Source organism: Hyperoodon ampullatus (assembly GCF_949752795.1).
Source record: "Hyperoodon ampullatus genome assembly, chromosome: 13".
Taxonomy (NCBI): Eukaryota; Metazoa; Chordata; class Mammalia; order Artiodactyla; family Ziphiidae; genus Hyperoodon; species Hyperoodon ampullatus.
In genome coordinates, this window is record NC_136926.1 from 62256445 (window position 1) to 62279164 (window position 22720).

The following is a 22720-nucleotide window of genomic DNA, read 5'->3' on the forward strand; positions in this document are numbered from 1 at the left end:
TCATTTAAGGTTAGAGGGGAAAAATAACTTTACTCTCAAGTGCCAACTGTGATTAACTGCTATTGTTTGTCTGGAGCTTTGTGTTAAGAAGGATTCTGAGGCTGTATTGAAACTTATTGGGAAAGAGTGCTATGATCAGTTAGCTATGTTTGCCATTGGTAATGCAAAGAAAGGGTGACAGGGAAGAGGATGTGGGGAAAGGGTGTATGGGAACATTGCCACAAGAGAAGAAGCTGGTATACAATGGCCCAGAATTTCCTTGGGCTTTCATTGAATGTCACAAATGCAATGGTACACAGGTGGGTTCTTTTTATTTGTTTTTGGTGACTTTTGTTACTCCTTTTAAGGTATGATATACTTCATAATTTTTTTTAAATAAAAAAGTCACAAGTCCATTGATACCATTTGCGAAGGCTCCAACTATCTGTAAAACACCTACACTACATGAGAAAAGAATCAAAACCAGGACGTCAAAATCTAGCTCCATGACTAATTAGCTGTATAGCCTCAAGGAAGCTACTTCTCTTTGGGCCTCAGTTTTTTTCTGCTAATGCCTAGACCTAAAGTTCACTTGGTTATAAAGGATTGATAATTTCAAGTAGTTTCATTTGATTGGAAAATTTTCATGTGCATTGTAACTATAAAAGTCCACCATGGCCCTAACTCCAAAAGATGGATCTAGGGTACCTTCTGCAAATAATGTAATGATCCATGTAGCCAAATAAGCCAAGGATGGCTTCATGGAGGAAGTAGAACATAAAGCAGACATTGAAGGGTGGAGAGAAGCTAGGCAAGAAGAGGCACAGAGGGCCAGAGATGAGGCACAGAGGGCCAGAGATAAGACCAGAATGCCAAGGCAGGGTGTGTGTTGGGCAGGGAAGGCTGAGCAGGGTGATGAAATCAGCTGCATTGTGGGATACCTGGAAAGCATGGTAGAGGAGTTTGAGCATTATTGTACTCTTGGCAACAGGGAGCCATGTAGATTGTTGAGTAACAGAGTCATGTAATGATATGGTCTAACAGTTGAAGCACAGAATGAATTGAAAGGAGGGAAACTGACAATGTAGACAGGTAATTCTGAGGTGTGAGCTCGGTGTAAATAGGGGAAGGAGAGTGAAAACTCACTCTAAAGGAAGGTCAGTCAGGTGTTACCCCAGTGACAGAATGGGCACTCTGACCTTTGCACTCTCTTCAGCCTCATTCATGAGGTTGTCATAAGGCATCATGAGGTTAAATGAAGGACCAACTCATATATGCTAATGAATGTCTTCATGGCATGAGACAGAGACACCAAAGTCCTCCCAATACTCCAAGCCTTCATTTCCTCCTCTATGAGGGGGCGGGTACTGGGGGGCGGTTACTGTATGAGAGGGCTGGACTGGATAATCTCTAAAGCCTTTTCCAATTCTAACGTTCGATGCTTCTGATAGTTTATATAATGATCTTTGAAAATGTCAACTAAACACAAATTCACAGAAAAAGATAGCACCTCATTTAGCACCCACAGGTATCTATATCACACACACACATATACACACACAGAGTAGCCTTGAAAATTACACATCACAGTGCAAAGCTCAACTTCCACATGGGGAAACATATGCCCAAATTGCAGCCAAAGTGTTATCCTGTAGAACTGGGTGTAGGAAAAAATCAAATTATATACTATTGTCACTTCAAAAAATCCTTCTGGCATAGTAGCTAGGAAATTGCCTCATGGTGTGTGGTTGTTTCTGCCACAGTACGTTGGAGGAATAAGAGACCCAGTGATCTGGGGAGGGACAACAAAAGGGTCTTGATAGTAGGTTCCAGATCTTCTATATGTTGGGCATTGCTAGTGATAGATGGACAGTATTGGTCCACCTCCAGGAGACAGGAAAACCTGTTCAAAACCTGAGAAAGGAGTATAGGTAAAGGCTTGAGTAAAGGTTGATTTTAGTAAAATAGACTAGATCATTTTTCCTCTTCTGAAAGATGTCATATATGGTTTGGGTTTGTTTTTTTCCCCTCAAAGAAATTGCAGTAAGCTTCAAACTTGTATTTGACGGGTGGGCTCTTCTGTAAAATGTTTTTTACCCATGATATTTGAACGGATGGCATTTTCTGTATGTTAGCAGTCAGTAGAGGTGTGGGTACTATGGGATACTACTCTCCAGAAAAGAAAAAAAAAAAGTGCTTCTGAACAAATCATTATGGCTCATGACTATTTTTTCCTTCTCTGAGTCAATGGGAGGAAAGCATCACTGGACTCCTGCCTGTTAAAACGCAGGATGGTGGCAATCCTCAAGGGCAGGGACCGTGCCCCTGAAAGGGTCCTGAACAGCCCCAGTGTGAAGCTACACACATTGGGACACTTAAAAGGCTTGTTAGAGAAGGAGGGAGCAGCAGTTCCTACACCAGGTGGGAAAGCCGAGGAGTTACTCAGCTGCTAAGGTTTACCTGCAGGTTCTCAAGGACAGAGCTTCTCAGCACATAGGTAGCTGAGCCAAGAAAGCAAAGCCCTTAGTCCTCGAAGCAGACAGAGCGGGGCTGGTGTGGCTAGAGTCCTCAGGCCCAGGACATAAACATCATCATCTGTTTTCTGCACCATGCCACACAGTATTATTTTTATGTGTGCCATGATGCTGGGGGGCAGGGGGAAGGGGAAGCTGGAAAGAACTCTCCAGAGTGAGTTATTGTCAAAAAAAAATGTGTTCTTGGGCTTCGGAACACCCAGCTGCCCTCTTCCAAGAAGCTTTGGGGTTTTCAACCGCCTGGTGTAATCTCTTGTTAACCAAAACAAATCACATCAAGCAAGATCTCTGTCTTCAGTGGCCTGTTTTATTCTCTCTCATTAACTGGGTTCTTCTATCCACTCATGAAGGATTTCTGGTTTTCTGGTTGGTTGGTCATAGACGACCAGTCACTTTATCACATCTATAAACTTCCTTTCTTTTCTCCAGGTACTGCTGGAGATAATCAGCTCTTGCCCTGAAACTTCCAAATCCCTACACAACTCAGCTATTACCATCGTTAACCTATGAAAGACTCACTTTTATTTCAATATTTATCAAGCATTTAACATTTACAATGAGATATTTTTTTTTAATAGTTCATACCCCGAAATAGCCAACGGTTGTTCATTTTACTATTCAGAAATTAAAATGTGTAGGATAATTATCCCTCATTAATGTATTCAACAAATACTTCTGAGTGCCTACAATAGGCCAGGCTCATGCTAGGTGCTGGAAGTGCCAAGGTAAACCTCTGTAACCCAGGCTGTCAAGGATCCCACCATCCTGTGAAGGTGACAGACAGGAACACGAGGTAGGAATGGGTGATGGTAGGCATAAAATGCCAGGCCTGCCCTGACTTAAGGACCCACCCAGCCCAGAGCACAAGCTGTTCCAGAGACATGGCCTCCCTGAGGAGATACTGATATGAGCGCTGCAAAATTAGTTTCCCCAACATTTTGCAAGCATTGATTTCATCTTCATAACAATATGAGAACGAAATAGCAGGTACCCTCCGAAATATCTTTCATCATTCTGTAGGTTGGGTTTGCAAGGTCAGCTCTACGGGGTCTGTATATCTCCTTCTGAGCGCCGTGCTTGCAGTGCAGGAAACTGTTGATGAAATTACTTGACTTGCAAAATGCCGTGCAGAATGAGCGATGCTGGTTCCTGGCCAGTGTTTTCGTTGTTTTCTTTTTTCCCCACCACACCAATGGAACATTTATTTCTAGAGCATTTGATAGATGTGTTCATGATATTTTTGAAATTGCCTTTATCCATTATGAAAGCCCTGAGAATCCGTCCCAAAGGTAGTGGTAAGTTGCTATCGCCTTAGCTTTAAGTATTTTCACAGCCTCAGGAAATGTGTTATCTTCTCTCCAATCTTCCTTGTGGCATCCTTCCCACCTGTCATCCTCACCGCTTGGCCGGCACATCTGGAGGGGCCATCGCCCTCCCTGGGTGGTTGGTCTACAGCTCAGCACTCCTGTCCTGCCCATGGGAGGTCCAGGAGCAGCACTATGTCAGACCACATTTGGGGCTACCTCCCCAATCACCCCAAATAAGAAAAAAAATGTGTTCAAGGAAAAGAAAGATACTCTTCATTTTTGTTTCTGTGGCTGGGACATCGATTCTGGGAACACATAGTACTGTGGACCCTGACCCACTTTCCTGGGCTCTGAGCAAGCAGCACAATCTAATTGCTGAAAGCAAAGGGCCAGGGCAGGAAACAGGAACCAGGTCTTGTGCGGCCATCTGTAGAGCAGTGAACTGGGAGTCTGGAGACCTGGGTGCAGCTCCTGGCTGTGCCATAATTAATAAACTATGTGACTTGGGTGGGGGGAGGTGATTTCTCTGGACATGGGAGGTAGACTGTGATTTTGAAGATCCATGCAAGTCTAAACCTATGATGCTAAGGTCAAAATATGGCTCTGCGCAGGGTGTGGCTAGGGTGGCTGACCCTTGGCACGTGAGAAATGAGAAGCATTGGGCCAGCAGAGGTGTCCTTCCAGCCTGGGAGGTGTACACTGTGGACTGGCTATGGGAGAATGCCCTGCTTTGCCAGATGATGCAATAATATCCCCTCGGTCCTCACGCCCCCTGCCCAGAACCTATCTGCAGAGGTGCCCTAGGGCAGGCTGACATTCCACGTGTGTCTTAAGCACAGGATCAAGGGGGCTTCTCTAGCCTCTGGAGTTATGGCTCCATGGTGACCCACGGGCAGGGTGATGAGTGAAACAGGAGCTTTTTTCCCATCCCAAGCCTAGAGGGAAGGGACACGGTCATATGTGTGACCTTTCAATCTATGAGAGCATAGACAGAATACCTTCCTTGCTCACACATGTCCCACATACTCCGGTTGTTGGTCCTGCTATATTCTCAGCTTTGCTAATGTTGTTTCTACATGAGCAGTGTGAACTAGACCAGTTTTTTCAAACTTTAATGTGCACACAAGTCAGTTGGAGATCTCGTTTAAAAAAAAAAAAAACTTATTCCAATTCAATGGGTCTGAGATGGGACCTGAGAGTCTGCGTTTCTAACAAGCTCCCTTGGATGTCCGTGAAGCTGGTCCACAAACCAGACACTGAGCAGCAAAGCTGCAGAGAAGAGGACTGAGGGCTGAGAGCCACACGGCTCACTGTCTGTAGGATGCTTCAGATATCATCTGAGCCTTGATTTTCCATCTTTTGGTGATAACAATGCCCAAGTGAGTTAACTTACAAAAGTGTGCAAATGTAGTAACAGTGTGAAAGCTCTCCACTATTCCAGGCAGCCACTTGATCATCTAACTCTAGACTTCACTGGAACCACAAGCAGAAAGTGTCAGAAGTGCCTATCTCGGGGACCACCACGTACTCCAATTAGTCAGTGTGGGCCGGGCGTAGTAGGGTTTGGGGCATGCATCATAACATGTGTCAGGTGACCTGACACTGTCAATTCTCAGACCCAATTTGAGAAACCCTGTCCCACGTGATAAGCTACTCTGTTCTCCACAAGGGTAGAAATGTTTCTTGTAGCTGATTCAGCTTCTTAGCTCCCCACAGAGCAAACCAATGTGCACAGAAATCACCTGGGGAGTCTTGTTGAACTGTAGATTCTGATTCCATCAGTCTGGGTGGAAACTGAGATTCTGCATTTCTAACAAGCTCCCAGAGGAGGCTGGTGCTGCTGGTCCAGGGACTACACTTTGAGTAGCAAGACCCTAGATGAGAGGTTCTCAGCCCAATCTGCACATTAGGGCCACCTCCTAAAATATCTTGGGCATTAAAAACTCCAGTTTTTAAAATTGGTCTGGGGTAGGGGTCAGGCATTTTTTTAAGCACCCAGGTGATTCTGATGTGCAGCAAGCACTGAGGACCCACACACACAAGGTCCCTCCCGCAGGCGGAGGCCAGGGCACCGGGTGAAGGACGGGAACGGGCAGTCGGCTCGGGTCCACCACCCACGCCAGTCCGAGGCCGAGTGAAGGAGGTCTTAGAGCAGTGCATTACTGGGGAAACAAGGCAGGCTGGCCCGTCCGTATTTTGACACTGACAGGTGTCTGGGATGCAGTTTCTGTGAGGAAAGGAAGTGGAAGTTTCATCGGGAAGAATGGAAAAGAGGGATTTTTCCGCAGATACTGGTGCAATCACTGCTGCAGCTCAGACCACACTGCTCCTCTGGCTCCGCACATGATTTCCCTGCACTCTCTGCTTGCCTCTCGGGGGTGGTGCAGGGTGGGACACTGACCTGTCTTGTTTTGCCCCCGGCCAGGCAGCGCTGGGGAGCAGCCGCCCACGACGAGCCCAAAGGCAGATGAGGGCTCGGAGACTGTGCACCCCAAGCCCAGGAACGTGTTCCACATCGAGTGGTCATCCATTCGCAGAAGGAGCAAAGGTGTGCGCTTCCCACCCACCCACCCCCGACCCCGCTCCCGGGTCCTTGATCTGCTCACCTCTAAAATGGGGACCATGGCAACACCTCCATCACAAGGCAGTGGGGAGACCCACAAGGGTGAGGTTCAGTCTCATCACCCCCCACTTCTGACCACAGCCACGGGTTCCAGGGTCTATAGACGCCCCGGGGCGGGGAGACTGGAGCCACGACAAGCAGCTGACTCTGTCAGTCTAGGCCAGGAGGTTGCAAACTTGACTGCACATTGGAACCACCTGCATCTCATTCCCGGAAGTGCTAATCCAATTCACCCAGGAAGCAGCCTGGGTGGCAGAAGGAGTTTTAAAAGCTCTCCATGAGGGAGTTCCCTGGTGGCCTAATGGTTAGGATTCGGCCCGTTCACTGCAGAGGCCTGGGTTTGATCCCTGGTCAGGGAACCATCCCATATGCCGTGCAGCACAGCCAAAATACAAAAAATAAAATAAAAATAAATAAAACTTTGCACTTTTAAAATGACCCCAAAAAAAGCTCTCCATGAGATTCTAATGTGCTGCCAAGTCACAACCACTGATCCTGATGCTACTGGTCCTGATGCTGATGCTGGTCCTGATGCTAGACAGTGGTGATGTCTAGACAAGGGAACAGATGGAGAGCCCTGGAGGGGATGGGCTCCCAAAGGCCAAGAGAAGGGTCCAGAGGGCAGCCAAAGCAGGGAAGCCAGAAACTTGAATTTGGACGCTGAGGACATGTTGTCTCAAACAGGGAAGAGCTGGCAGCAGGGGAGGGGTGGGGGGTCAAGTGGGGGTCTCCCCAGTCAGATGCATGGTGGGAGCAATGTCATGAAGACCCATGGCAGAGGGGCAATCTAACTTTGCCCTCCAGAGAAGGGAGGCGACCTGCCCAGGGTCACACAGCTGGTTAGGGCATGGCAGGGATAAAACTGATTCCTGGGTTAGCGTCCTTTTACAGTATCACATGCTTCCCAGAAGCATATGACTTTCTTGCCCCAGTTTGTCTGAGCCTCCTTGTTTTATACCCAAAGTAGCCAGCCAGAGAAATGGCCTGGGGTGGTCTGGGAAAACCTCATACACTGGGGAGAGGGCACCGAATTAAATCAAGGACCCCTTTAGCCCAGGAGTTTGTGTTTGACAGAGGCCCCAGGGCATCCTCAGGAAGAAAGCAAGTTTGCCTCAAAAAGTTAACAATCTCCCTGCAGACATATTCTTAGGAGAGTGGTTGGGGGCTGGGGTGAAAGAGGGCCTAGCAGAGAGCTCCACACAAAGGAGCCTGGGAGGCTGGTTAGCGGAAGCTGCTGAAGAGCTGGCGCTTCAGACAGAAGCAGAGAATCCATCAGGATATCAAACACACTAGCCTCAGAGTCTAGAGTCTTCCTCTTTGCTTCCTACTCTTCCTTTCAAACTTCCTTAATTTGCTTCTCTTGCATAGTGTAACTTTCCAACCACACTGGTATTTGCAGTCCCTGCTCCTTCAGATGGGGGAGCACAGAGCCATTGACGTATCTCTTCTAGTGTTTAGGTGCCCTGAAACCTCATGAATGCAGACAGAATGGCCAATTGTCTGAAGATACAGGGCATTCTGAGCCCAGACAGCCATTCTCACACTTGACCACAAGAGGGCACCAGAGCATAAACAGCAAAACTTCCGAGGGCCGCCTTTCATGATACTTAAAACCTTTCTGAAATTACTCACCTTTACAAATAAATTATCTTGTAATAATGAAAAATACATTCAGAGCCACTTAATAACAGTTTTCTAGAATTACAAGGACATGCCAAAATCTGTTTCAAGTGACAACATGGATATCACTTGTCTTAATCCTACAAGAAGCTGCTGCTAAAATACCTAAAATTCTAAGACATACATCCTAAAAATACCAAAACAGCTGAGGTTATCCAGCTGGAAAGAGTTGTAGTATAATTTGAACACAGACCTCCTACGGTTCAGGCAGCTTAATGCTTTGTGAGCAATAATGCCTCATAAATACCAATCTTCGTGTTCATGTGGGAAAAGAACCCTGGGTTCAGGGCTTGCAGACAGCTTTGTTTCCTCACCTAAAAAATAGGGGAGTTGAACAAGATCAGAGCCTCTTAACTAAAAGTCAGCTGAGTCTCTGAATTCCCTAAATTCTTGTAAAATGTGCAATTTACATGAAGATGTGCATTTTTTCCCCAAAGAGCTTGCCCCATTGGGTGTGTGCAGTAGCAGAGGAGGGGGTCCTCCTGCCTCAGGTGCAGAGGCTGGGGCATCCTCACTGGGGTAGAAAGTGCTGAGTATTCCAACTTGAGCCTTGCAGGAAATTTGCTGCTAAGGTGCCAGGGTAGAGGTCCTGACAAATGATGTTCTCTCTGCCAACTCCAGTATTTGGAAAAGGTGAACACCAGGAAAGGCGCACCAAAGACCCTTCTCCCCACCAATACCGGAAGCCCACGGTCGAGTTGCTGGTAAGTAAAGAGTGGCCCGAATCAGGGGCAGCGCCCACATCACAGAGTCCGCAGCAAGGTAGAGAGCTGAGGTCCAGAAAAGACGTCCTCTGATTTAGGCAAACTTTTCTTGAGTTCATATTTCCAGAAACATAATTATATGGGATAAAGATGTCTACTTTTCAGTTTACTTTATAAAGTTTCATGTTTCTTTTAGTTTAATTATTTCTTATCCCTCTTCCTCTGAATCCAGCATTCAAGCATTTAGGAAATAAGCTGGTGCCAATTTTCAAAACAGAACATTTACTTGTTTAATTTTATGGACAGTTAAATTTTAAAGACTAGACATGCTGGGGTGGGAGGGGATACTTTCTTCTGGAAAGAGTATGGTAGAGTAGAAGTAATATTTGTTTTAAAAAAAGAATCTAAAAATCTGTGGGTAAATCTAAATTCTATCATTTGACCTTGACCTTTACAAATGAGAACCTCTCCATCCATGCCTGAGACCTCATCCACAGAATGAGGATAAAGATATTGTCTTGTTATACTACAGTCACGGGGGATTGATTCCAGGACTCCCAATGTGTACCAAAATCTGTGGATGCTCAAATCTTTTACATAAAATGGCATAGTATTTGCATATAACCTATGTACATCCTCTGGAATACTTTAAATCATCTCTAGATTACCTACAATACCTAATACAATGTAAATGCTATGTAAATAGTTGTAAGTACCATGTAAATGCTATGTAAAAAGTTGCCAGTGTGCAGCAAATTCAAGTTTTGCTTTATGGAACTTTCTGGAAATTTTTTTTTGAATATTTTTAACCCAAAGTTAGCTGAATCCACGGATGATACAGATGGCTGACTGTGCAAGGCTGTTGCCTATATTAAGTGAGGTAAAAGATCAAACAAAGATATTCTGGTCTACAGAAACAAAAATGATTAAATAGCAATTTCACTAAACACCAAGTGAAAATCTTAGCTTGTCCCCAAGCAAGCAAGTCACTCTTCAGTGTGAGAGGCTCAGAATGTGGGAGCTTGTTGCCCATCTCTTGTCCCTGGACAGGATCTGGACACCATGGAGGAGAGGTCCGAGATAAAGGTAGAAACAGGCATCTCCAAGACTTCCTGGATTCAGAGTTCCCTGGCCGCCAGCGGGAAGAGGGTCCGCAAAGCCCTCGGGTACATCACAGGAGAGATGAAGGAGTGCGGAGAGGGACTTAAAGGTAAAGGTTCCGTGAGAACAGCCCGTGCTCCTATCCCTAAAAACGTACCCTCTGGTTGTCCCCCAGGAAACATGCTGCACAGATCTCTGTAGATGAGACCGAGTCCCATTCCCATGGATAGGATAGGGTAGGGCAGGATAGGAGTTCCACTCTTATGACACACACGCAGTCTCTCAGCATGTAAATGCCAATACATGTAGGTGTGCAAGCTCTCGGTTCTGAACATACATAACAGTCATGTGCTTTCAAATATCCCCTCAGAATGTCACATTGTACACAACATTGCAAAGCAACGATACTCCAATAAAATTTTTTTTAAAATATGAATGTCACATTGTAGGACTGGTATTCTAGAGCCAGCATTCTAGAAAAATGCCTGCCCTAGAGATGGATCATGGGAGAGCCGTGTCTACTGTTCCAATAGGTTCCCATTAGCAATCCTCCAGACCTCAGGCCATGGGTTTGATGCCTGCTGGGCTGCAAGAGTTTCCTTTCTGGATCCCTGCTCTTGAAAATTCTCGCCACTCTCACAGGGGCACAGGTCGCACAGGGTATCCACTGCCTGAGTGGCCACCCAAAGACCACAGCCAGCTCTCAGTGGGTCTGAAGGGTTTTCTGGGCAGTCAGATGCCCCCTCAGGTTCTTGGTTTACCCCCCTCTGTGGCAGGTGACAGCAGGGAGCTGAACCCACCTTGGATGCCCAGCTTCCCTCGCCCTCTGGGGCCTCGCCTAGAGCTGTAACAGCTGAGCCTTGACTGACGCCTTGACTGGTTCCATTTCAGACAAATCCCCAGTGTTCCAGTTCCTCGACTGGGTCCTCCGGGGCACATCCCAGGTGATGTTTGTGAACAATCCCCTCAGTGGCATCCTCATCGTCCTCGGCCTCTTCGTCCAGAACCCCTGGTGGGCCATCTTGGGCTGCCTGGGCACCGTGGTGTCCACCCTGACAGCCCTCATCCTGAGTCAGGACAAGTAAGTCCCAGGAAACCCAGGGTCCAGGCCTGAGACCACAGGTAGCTCCCCGTGGGGACATTCACCAGCCTCGCATCCTCACTGCCTGGCTCCCGGCTCAGAAACCCCTCAAAATAAGGTCACTAATCACTCAAAACAGCCATTCCCTGGTTACTTTTAACAACCACACATTGTCTAGGGGACTGTGAAGGGTTGATGGTTTGAAGGGGTGTGTGGTCAGGCTCCGGCTGAGAAAAGCCTGCCTCAGAAGGAAAATCAGGAAGGCAGTGCCCTGCGTCAGGCCTTGGGGAAGCCCTTCTTCACCAGCCCTCCCCCTCCCAGGTCCGCCATCGCAGCCGGACTTCACGGCTACAACGGGGTGCTGGTGGGGCTGCTGATGGCTGTGTTCTCGGACAAAGGCGACTATTACTGGTGGCTTCTACTCCCCGTCATCGTGATGTCCATGTCTTGGTAAGTTTGCTTCTGAGGCTGTGGGTGTAGATCAAGGGCTGCCAGCCTTTCTACCCCAACTCCGTGACTGTCTGTCCAAACTGGAGTTTAAAGAATCATTTCCTTAGCTTGCACATCAGAAACAGCCGCTAGAAATAATTACTGACGTTATACGGCAACAGCACCACTGTGCTAGGTGATCTGTACACAGTATCTCAGTACATACCCTCCTTTACTCTTCATTTTTGTAAGATCTAAAAGAGCCCCTGGTCCTACCCCGGCAGAGCACAGGGAAGAGAACTGAGGCCCACAGAGGTCAAGAGCCATACTACGGGGTCCTGCCAGTGTCTGGAAATCTTCCCATCCCTCCTGCTCCCCCAGTGCTGCCCTGTCCTTGGGCACCCTGACCAGACGGGGACAACCTCCCAGTGGGGGAGGCTGCAGGCCCAGCCCTGCCTAGAGCCCTCAGACGGCCAGGCTCCAGGTCCTCACTCACCTGCAGAAACCACAGGGCACCCCGGCCAGGAGCGCTCTCAGCTCCTCAACAAACATTTGTTGGATGATTGAATGAATGTGATTCCCCTCACCATCAGCCACTTCTCCAGCCGGTGCTCTCTCCCCATGCCTGCGGAGGGAGCCACGCGGCTCTTCAGGGAAGTTCTGTGGCCCTTAGGACCTCCCCTGAAAGCCCTCCTGAAGTTGAGTCTGGGCATCCACCCTGCTGCTGTGCAGGCGCAGAGGAAGGAGGTCCAGGGGAGGAGCTGCCCAGGGCCAGTCCGGCTGGGAGAGGGAGCCAGCCAGCTGCTTTTCCCTGGGAAGTCACAGGGGGCCCCCTAAACCCACTCAGGCTAGTGTCAGGGCCAGGGGGCATCTTGAACAGCATCTCCTATGCTTCTACCCTCAGCCCCATCCTCTCCAGTGCCCTGGGCACCATCTTCAGCAAGTGGGACCTCCCGGTCTTCACGCTGCCGTTCAACATCGCAGTGACCCTGTACCTGGCGGCCACGGGCCACTACAACCTCTTCTTCCCCACGACGCTGCTGCAGCCCTCCTCCTCCACACCCAATATCACCTGGTCGGAGGTCCAAGTGCCCTTGGTAGGTATCGTGGAAGGTGGAAGGACAGCGTCTGTCCAAACTCAGTGTTAAAGTGGCATTTACTTAGTTTGCATGTCAGAAACATCCATGAGTAACTATTACCAATTATATATATACCAATTACCAAATATATACCAATTACCAACTATTACCAATTATACTGTGAGAGACACTCTACCTCAATATCTTATTAGCCACCAGCTTTTTCTTTCCTCTTTTTAAGAGCTAAAAAGGCCATTTTTGGCCACACACTGTCCTATCATAGCACAGTGGGAGAGACTAAGGCCAGGTTAAGAGACTGCCTGAGGTCACATGGTTAATCAGTAAGGAGCAAAGTCAAGACTAGAGCTCCCGCCTCCTGACTCCTAGACTTGGGTTCTTTTATCTTTTTTTTTTTTAAAAGCCTTTTTGATGCTTTACTCCAGTTTCAATCCAAGTGACTCTGTGTATTTTTTTTCTCATTCAATGTCGTTGAATCATTGAAGACGTGCACATCGCACACACTGCCATCTGTTGGCTCCACAAGTCTCTGCTCTAGCCTGGGGAGCTGCTTCCCCTTGCTCTCTGGGGCATCCTCACACTTTAAAGCACAGGTGTTGCTCCACTAAGAAATATCTATATAACAGAGATTTTTAAGCTTTTTGCAAGTATTCTGTATATACTGCTGGCCGCTGTCAGTCTGCCAAACTAAATAAGAAGCTACTCTAAAAGCGTTAAGTCAGCCTGGAGAACTATGCCCATCAGCCTTCTTTTCTAACTGGGCCCATTTTCTCTGAGGTCCCCCTACTCTCTGTTACACTAAATGACTCCATAGGCTAGAGATCACTCTGAACTTTGTTATTGGCAATTCATCATCTAACCACAAAGCCACCTGGGCTTGTTGAAGGGAATTTGTGTCAGAAATAATGGTGCCTAGTTTCTCTGAACAGTTCAAGGAGACAACAGCATGGCGGGACAGAAAGAGCCCTCCATTTGTCCAAGACGCATTATCTAGAAAGAGACGTATTCACATTAGCCCCACTCTTGTTGGTATGTGTGTGTGTGTGTCTCTGTGTGTCTCTCTGTGTGTGTGTGTGTGTGTGTGTGTGTGTACCTTCATGAGCCAAAGGTGAGAAAAGGTGCTGTTAGCAGTTCAGCCCCTCAGGCTTCCCTTTTGCGATATTCAACCAACCAGTATCTTTTGAAGTCAAAATTGCTCTAATTGGCATGCTATGGGGAAATGGTGGTAGAAAAGTCAAGTTTAAGATATTTTGCATGCTCCAAACCACATTTTCAATTGAAAAGATAACTAGGAATTTTGTAAAAATGAAAAAAAAAAGGAAAATACTGTACAAATGCTTTAGAACCCCCAAATTTCCAGGAAAGACAAATTCAATGTTTGGTGGTTATTCTTTAAGAAATACCTTTCTGGCCAATTTTGAATGGATTATGGTAAGAATGAGTATGTTTTGTCATTTTGACAATTATAACTAGAGCCTTGAGTTTTGGGGAAACAAGTGGTAGATGTCAGAGAGAGGGTCTAAACCTCCCAACGATTTTGAGGCCCCACAAGCTCCTCTGATCTTTGGCGAGGGGAGAGCCTGCTGGAGGGTGCAACTGGCTGGGGACCGAGGACCCAGCACCACTGCCTCTGCACCAAACCCTCTGCCTGGCCCGCCATCCCCCGCATGGCGAGGCCGGAGCCCAGTCCTGTTCTCTGTCCTGGGATAACGAGGGACGGAGCCCAGAGGGTTGCCCACTAGACTACCCTGCAGTCCTGTCCCTGCACACTGTCGTGTGGGGCAAGGGCCCTGGAGCTACAGGACCTCCCTCCCCTGCACCCCAGGAGGAGTCCTCAGAGGACTTGGGCTGAGGGAGGAACTGCCTCATCATGAAATATACACAAGGGGAAGGACGGACCCCAGTGCATCCCAGCAGGGCCCAGAGCCCCTCCTGTAAGCGTTTCTTTGCTCAAGGGCCTTCGGCCAACCTTCCAAAACACAGGACCCAATCTCAGTCGCTGGGGAAGCCCATGTGCCCTGGATCCTTTTCCCAAACTCCGGAGTACGTGTGCAAGTGCCCACTCGACAGTGGACCCTGGCCTTCCTTTCTCATTCACACACAGGTCCGCTACCTGAGACACACGGAGGCCTAACACATCAGGGTGCTCCTCCATCAGCCACGTGACAGGTTTATCAATAAAACCCACAGATGCCAGGATACCACCTGCCCAGGGGCTGCTCTGTGGATACGAGTCCATCTCCTCACACAGACGACTGCGCAAACGTGACCACAGCTCAGACATGCTGTTCTTGGAAACAAAAAGGACCACTTTTCCATCTAATATTTAGCCTTCTCATCATGTTTTTAGCTTAAAAAAAATGTTACAAGAGTTTTTCAACCCCAACTTTGGTCAGACATCTATTACTTTTCGAATGAATAACACCCTCATTTGAAGTATTCAGTTTCTCTCCACTGAGAGTTTAGTGCCTTACACTCATGTTTCTAAATAAAGGAAATGACATTTTAACCCCTTACTGTTCTAAGAACTTAAGATTACAACAATAAATCTTGTGTGCCTTTTAGAGTGAACCTATTTGAAAATATCTTGGAAAACTGTTGCAAAATATTAGTATGGAGGGTTTGGCCCCAAATCTTTTCCAGCCAAGCTTCAAGTTGTCTCTTTTGCCTCCATAATTGAATGTGCTCTTGTTGGACCGGCAGCTTTTGAGAGCCATCCCTGTTGGAATCGGCCAAGTGTACGGCTGCGATAACCCCTGGACTGGAGGCATTTTCCTCATAGCTTTGTTCATATCGTCACCTCTTATTTGCTTGCATGCTGCGATCGGATCCACCATGGGGATGTTAGCAGGTTAGTGTCATTATTAATTAATGGGCCCCTTATTAATGGGCCGTAACGATGCTGTATCTGGGGCCTGCTCCAAAGAAGATGGTGCCATGTGTCTTCAGTGCTCCACCAGCTTATTCCTATAAACTCTCCCTCCTTCCATTACACCTGTCTTTCCATTTTGGGTGCCGGTGCCCTCCTACTTTCCTGAACAAAAGCTGTCCTCAGGAAAGGCTCTGGTGTTAGTCATTTCCACCTCAGTATAAATTAAAAGCTGGGGAGGAGTTGCTTCCAGGCATGTTTATATTTTAAGTCTTATCTCTAATCACATAAGAAGCATTTGTCCTCCATTAGAGAACATTAATGTTCTGTTAACCCGCCTTTTTCTGGCAGGGAAGGGACCTTCTCTGGACTGCTCACTCAGACTTCAGATCATTACTCAAAAGGGTCTCTTGAACCCATACCAGGTTAACCACTGATATGCATGCGACTAAGGCCATTTGTTTCCTTTAGATGTTTTTTCACTGAATAGTCAGAAGTCCTTTTTATACGTACTTTGGTGTTGATAACTGGTCTGGGTTGAGGACTGTGGAGGGCTTTGGGGCTGGTGGGTGGGGCCACGCGACCCGCACAGCACTCAGCCTGTCTTCTCCCCCAGCCCTCACTCTCGCGACACCTTTTGACTCCATCTACTTTGGGCTGTGTGGCTTCAACAGCACGCTGGCCTGCATCGCCATAGGAGGCATGTTCTACGTCATCACCTGGCAGACGCACCTCCTCGCCGTTGCCTGTGGTGGGTACCGCCAGCGGGATTCCCTTTCCACCTCAGATGATGCCGGCATCCATGCCCACAGGGAAACCGCCCTGCGGAAATTCTGCTGGTCCTCCAAAGATAAATGGGAGGATGTGTTTGCTTTATAAAAGCGTTTTTATTTTAAACTGTTTTGAATGGTCCTTTAGTGATTAGTACATTGAAAACTATTTTCACTGAACACTAAGTGTTCAGCCACATGGAGACAGAGTTTTCAGATGGAGGTTGTTCGGTTGTTGCCCATGGGCTGTCTGCTGTGATTGCTGATTTCCGTGCTGGTGACTGGAACTTTCCGACAGAGCAAGTCTTATGCAAATTAATCTTTATATGTGGAATTGGGCAGTTTACATCAGATACAGCAGTTAACCTTATGCGCCCAGACATTAACCATAGAACCTTCAAATAATGCTTGTAGGAATGCTGAAGAATGCAGTCAGGGCACTCAGTAACTCTCTGATAAAGGTTTGCTGTTGTTAATATCCTAGGGACCATTGGGATGGTTTTAGTGGAGAAAGTGAGAGTTCAGAAGCAAAGCCCAATTACTGTGGCCCGTTTTCACGGAACCTCACCTCTCACCAGCACTTGGGTCTTCCCAGTGGCCAGCCTAGTGGTACCCTCCACACACAAAGCCCAGAAGATGAGGCAGTAGGTGTATGTGGTCTTCCTCAAGCTTAAAGAATGCTGTTCCTCCCTGGAAACCCATATTATGTTAATAACTTGTGATGAAATATCACAGCAGGGAGTTCTGGGATTCACGTGCCTTGGCTGTATAGTAAAATGTTCATTTATGGTTTATGCTCCTAAGTGTTCCTTTGCTAGAATGCAAGGTGGTGGGACCCAGGAGAAATGTAACAGCTAAATTCTGGTCCTTTTTAACAAATTTCATCTGCTGTCTTAGTTGTACCAGAATTTGCATGGAATTTAACACTTTTCAAAGCTGCCAAGCAACAGAAACATAACTCGATTTTTTTTAACCTGAGAGATAGCATTTGTGGCATAAAACGTATAGGGAGAGAATATGTAAACTCGAGGCACTCTTAGTCACCTGACTATTTCTTGGCTCTTTTGCAGCTCTGTTTGCAGCCTACCTGGGTGCTGCCCTGGCTAACGTATTATCTGTGGTGAGTCAACATGGGCTAGGAATGTGCATTACACCCTCCCCTGTATTCTCTCAGCTCCCCAAACCCCTCCTCCAGGAACCCCTTCGCAATCCATCTCTCATGTCTCAAACCACGCTTCCCTCCTCCACAGCCTCAGACAGAAAGAGCTGGTCTTCCAAAGTGTTAATGTCAACACTGGTCAATCAGATCCTGTGGTCAGTGGGCCAGTGGGGCTGCGTATAGAAGGACAGTCTGAAGAGCATTATCTTGTAAATCAGACTTGTTTCTTGTAAATTTCTTGTAAATCAAACTCCTCTACAACTAGTTTTAAATCTTCATATTTAATTTTTTTCCTATGTTTCTAGATCATCTACCCAAGTAGCTTGTGGGCCAGTGTACATCTTTGCTCACCCCATAGCAACTACCAGGGAGTCAGGAGTCACGAGGCAAGGCTTCCAGGAGGACAGGAAGCCAAGCCCGAGAGAAGCCAGAGCTGGCGGCTGAGGGCCTGTGCAGCAGTCTGAGAACCCTTCTTTGCCTGAGCCCCAATGCAGGTGGTCTGTGAGGTCGGGGGAGCCACACGGCCAGCCCAGCCCCCAACACACACAGGAGGGACACTGGCCCCATCACAGAGCACACAGGGCTCAGCCTACAGCCGATGCCTCCCCCTCCATAAAGGTTCAAGACACAGCTCACATAGGCAACCAGGAAAAGTCCCGTTGGTCCTGCAGGTGAAGGTGGAGATGGGCATTCCACTAACCCCTGTTTAAAACCCTCCTCCCTCCTCAGTGAAATTGGGTGGTTTGGACAGAGCATAGGAAGGAATTTTGTAAGCAATAGAACTGGACTTCCCTAACACCATCCTGTGTCCTCCAGTGGACTAAGTCCCTCTTCTGGGCCCCATCACATTTTGTGTACGTATCTGCTACGACGCTTGACAACATTGTGACAAGCCTAGTACATACCAGTCCTCTTCCACCTTCAGCCCTTGTGCTCCTTCTGAACAGGGGCCTGGTTGTATTCTTATCTTTATCTCTAGTACCTATTATAGTGCCCAGCTCATAGTAGGTGCTCAAGAAATGCGGAATGAATGAAACCCTAAGGTAGTGAGTCCCCACCATGGGATACATTAGAGCTGGGGCTAGATAGCCGACCATCAGAAACGGGATGGAGCCTGGCCTCTGAGGCTTCTGTCTGCCCCAGGCTTTCCCACCTCTTCTTGCCCCCATCCTTTCACCCAACTGTCCATCCAGTAAATATGTGTCACGTGCCTTCCTTGCACAAGGTACTAGAAGGGATGCAAACGGGACACTTTGGTTCCTGATCATAGGGATTCACAGGGTAACTGGCCCCTTCATCTTGTGCAGATAAGTTACAGGTTATATCACTCTACCTAGACATTTTTCCAAACAAAATCATGTTTATTTTCTGTGTGCCTACTATGTTTAAGACACTATACTTCTCACTCTCAGGGATACAAAAGAAGTGCAGGTTATTAATTCACTCTGAAGGAATTTCCAGTCTCCTTGAGGAACAGGATATAAAAATGTTGAATGACATTTATGAGACCGTTCAAGCCTCCACAGAAGAGGGCACTTAGGAGCCACACAATTTTGCTTTCTAATCGGCTCCTGCATGTGCAGCCCTGTATTTTCAACAGCACTGCCCTCTGCTTCATGACAGTGACCACAAACTGAGGACCATTTACTGAGCACTTAGTATGCACTAGGCACCAACTCTGAGTAGATATCTTTATCCCGATTTTGCTGTTGAGGAAATAGTTGTCAGAAAGAGGAAATGGCTCCAACAAGGTAACCAGAGCTGAGATTTGGATTTGGGTCTGTGGAACTCCCAGCCCACATCCTTCCCACTGTAGGACTTGAAGGAGATGCTTTCCAAAACACCCTATGCAGTCTTAGCAGGGCTTTGGTAAGACTCACAGAGTGGAATTCTTCAGTCATGGGTGTTCCTTAAGGCTACAGTTCTGGTACCAGGCTGTCATTGCTCCTCCTTAAGTCCCACCCAACAGGGCCATCTTTGAACACACACCAACTGGAATCACTCCTTCAGTGGTGCTCCCTGAGGCTTTTACTGCTTATGATAAAAGGATGTTTGGGGGAGAAGGGGCGTTGATTTGATCAGCTTCATAGTTGAATTTGTAGGCTCTTTGCTAACAAGCTATCCAGGTTATCTCAAATGAAGAGTTGGGAGGGGTATTTAAAAGCCTTGGGGCATCTTAAGGTATAAAAAACAGGGGAACATCATGAGAAAGGCTGTTGGGAATGGGAGAGCCCTTGAGGACAGAGGTAGCTACTCCTGATCTCCAGCTCCCTGGGACTAGGATGTGACGTCTCTGCCTCTCTCCATACGTCTGTTCTGTTTCTGTGTCTCTCTGGGATGGGTTTCTTCTACTGCACAGAGGCCCCCAAATATCCACCCAGCATTGGTTGGCTCTCTAGTTTTTTCAGATCGAGTCTTTGGACACAGTCTCTGTATCTCTTAGCTCAAATTCTCAAGACAGGGATTCTATTCCCAGGTAGCCTGCCTATGGGAAGCTGCATTTGGGTCAGGTGCTTATCTCTAGTGCAGGCAGACGTGACCAAAGAGAAAAAGGTTTTGAACAAAAAATGGCTGCCGATGCTGTTCCTTCAACAGGGGCTTTGGGAGAAGGTGGGGAACGGCCACAAGTCCTAGAGTGGGAGGTAGAGCCTGGCCAGACACCCAAGACAAAATATGTCTTCTACATAAAGGCATATTATAAGAGGGTTCCAGCGGCTGCATTTTGAAGAATATGTGTTCCCTGTTACAATGCAGACTGACCCCAATGGCACGATTTGATTAATGTTGGTCATGAATTAAGTATTATTCTGCTCAGTGCCCACCAAGCCTCCCCTCCTCCACCCAGGACCCTAGGTGATTGTGAAGGGCCGATGAGACGAGCACAGTCATCTGATGTAACCAAGGCTTCCCTTGTGATCCCCCTCCCCCCAGTTTGGATTACCGCCCTGCACCTGGCCCTTCTGCCTCTCGGCACTCACCTTCCTGCTCCTGACGACCAACAACCCGGCCATCTACAAGCTCCCGCTCAGCAAGGTCACCTACCCAGAGGCCAACCGCATCTACTACCTGTCCCAGGAGAAAAACAGAAGAGCATCGACCATCACAAAGTACCAGGCCTACGATATCTCCTAAGTTGCCCTTTCCAAAACATGTCACTGTAAATTCAGCCTTCAGCAGGCTGTCCAGGTCCCCAGGCTGAAGGCCACTTAAATTCTCCTTCTGATGGTTCTGTGATTCTGCCCCCAAGCAAGCCTATACCCCAGTTATTCCCAAGAACAGGGAAATACACATGCAGTCCCTATTCAGGAAGTTCTCTGTTCTAAGATGCACAATACTTATCAAAAACATGGTTTATTTAGACCTTATACCTATAGCTCACTCCATAAGGGCTCTCTTTGTGGGGAATTTTCTCTTTTGCGAAATAAGCCACACCTCTAAAGAGAACTCACCAGGAAGGGGACAGAGATGGGTGACATTTTTAGTCAACTCAGTCATTTAATGCAGTGATGTAGTGTCAGGAAATCAGTCTACAAGGCAAAAGGGCAGGTCTACCCCCAGCTCTGCCATGAGTGAACTCCAACAACTTGGGTGAGTCCATCCCCCCTCTCAGCCTCAATTTCTTATTGGTTTCATGACGAGGAGGGGCCCTACAGTCCCTTCCACCTCAGAAGTATTGATTCTTCTCTTTCCTATAAACTGACAAAATCAGCATGACCAATAAATAATTACTTTAAGTAAAAGATGAAAGGGCTATCTGGAGAAGAGGCAGGACAATTTTAATGTTGTATGGAGATTTATTCTTGAGTCATGAGATGTTCTCCAGACTTGGGATTAGGAACCTAAGTTCACTGGAAATGCCAACATGCCTTCTTTACGTAACAAATATTACTAGAAATGTCATCAGATGAAAATTGATCTTTTTCAACAGTTAAATCATATTTTAAACAAATGTGTTTCCTTTTGTGATATTCATAAGCATACTCTCATTAAATGTTTAAGGTTGCAAGTTGGTGTCAGGGTTTTCTTAAAATGGAGCTCACCTACATTGTCCACACCATGCTCATTTGAGGGGTTTTCCACGGTCAAGGATGTGTTTGAAAAGAGATGAGGATGAATAGATAAAATGCATTCTTACCTCTTTCCACAGAATCACTTGCCACCAATTCTGTCTTAACACTGAAAAACAACAGCTATGTATTCACTGTAATGACTGTATTACATAAAGTCCAAAACAATAAAAGATACCTCTTCCAAAAAAAAAAAAAAAAGAGAGAGAGAGGAGGGTGAGTTGAAAGTTATCAGAAGAAGGTTTGATTTGCTTACAAAGGGAATTATACAGTAATGACCATGGTCATTGTTTTCTGTTTCAGTTGAAGTGCAAGTTGTTGCAACCCATCTCATTTCTTAGGGGATAGCCTTGCACCCTAAAATTACTAATCCAGCCCTTCTTGAATGGCCAGTAACTCTTGTTATTTAGTTGCTCTGGTTATAGCATTGAGCTCCTAAAACACAGGGTCCCTTTGTGGGAAGCCACGTGGCTCAGCCTTCCCACCCCTCCCCCAAAAGACAGGGCTGAACCACTTATAGTGCCTCAGTGCCCAGCCCCTGCACCCTTCCAGGTTAGCATTGTGGGGTGAGGACATAAGGCGGGAGATGAGGGAAGGAAACAAGGGTGAGTGGACAAACTATAAATCCATCATTTAGCAAAAGCTGGTGTCTACGTTTATATTTTCTTTCCTCTGTCAGCCCTGAGATCCCAGCCCTCTTCCATCAGCCCAAGAATACTTGGCTGCCTATTTCTCTTCCAGATTATATCTAGCCAATTATGGCTTCTCCAGGAAAACAGAACACTTCTCGCTGGAAACAAATGCCCCACATAGGAAATGGGAACAAGTCACACTCCAGAGGCTACCTCTGAGTTTGTGATCACACCTGGAGGCCAAGAAGGTCTCAGGCTCTATTTTCATGACCAGTGAGTTATGGCTGTCTGAGGATCAAGGATCCAAGAATTTCACCAGAAGGCTGTTTATGCTCACAGCTCACTCAGCTGCCCCAGAACCTCTAAGTGATAACATAGAACAATTAAAATACAATTTTTCATGCATTTTCCACCAAAGTGTTATAATCTGGTTTTATTAAGAGCAGGAAACCCTCCACATGCATGCCATTCTGATTATTGACCACTAACAAATCCATCAGCTGTTCTAATTATTTTAATATTCTCACCTATAAAGCAAGTTGAGTTGGCCCAGGATACCAAGCAAGGTTGAAATAGATGGGATAAAAGAATTTGATTTACAAAATGTATGACATCTAGAGGCTACCAAAGTAGTTCTTCTCCTCCAGCCCTTCAATTACATGTCAACAGTGGAGAGGGGAGACAGCTC

At 47.0% G+C, this 22720-nt stretch overlaps 1 protein-coding gene across 1 annotated transcript in view; it reads left to right on the forward strand.

The window, feature by feature from the left end:
• Window positions 1–20465, forward strand: part of SLC14A2 (solute carrier family 14 member 2) — a gene marked incomplete at both ends in the record, with an annotated part of 56851 nt that extends 36386 nt beyond the window's left edge. The window contains 10 exons of the mRNA XM_079717628.1: window positions 6246–6368; window positions 8745–8827; window positions 9878–10037; window positions 10820–11009; window positions 11331–11459; window positions 12343–12535; window positions 15239–15386; window positions 16021–16155; window positions 17245–17294; window positions 20265–20465. Of these exons, the coding sequence (XP_079573754.1) occupies window positions 6246–6368; window positions 8745–8827; window positions 9878–10037; window positions 10820–11009; window positions 11331–11459; window positions 12343–12535; window positions 15239–15386; window positions 16021–16155; window positions 17245–17294; window positions 20265–20465 (1412 nt within the window). The remainder of the gene's footprint in view (window positions 1–6245; window positions 6369–8744; window positions 8828–9877; window positions 10038–10819; window positions 11010–11330; window positions 11460–12342; window positions 12536–15238; window positions 15387–16020; window positions 16156–17244; window positions 17295–20264) is intronic.
• Window positions 20466–22720: the final 2255 nt, after the last annotated feature.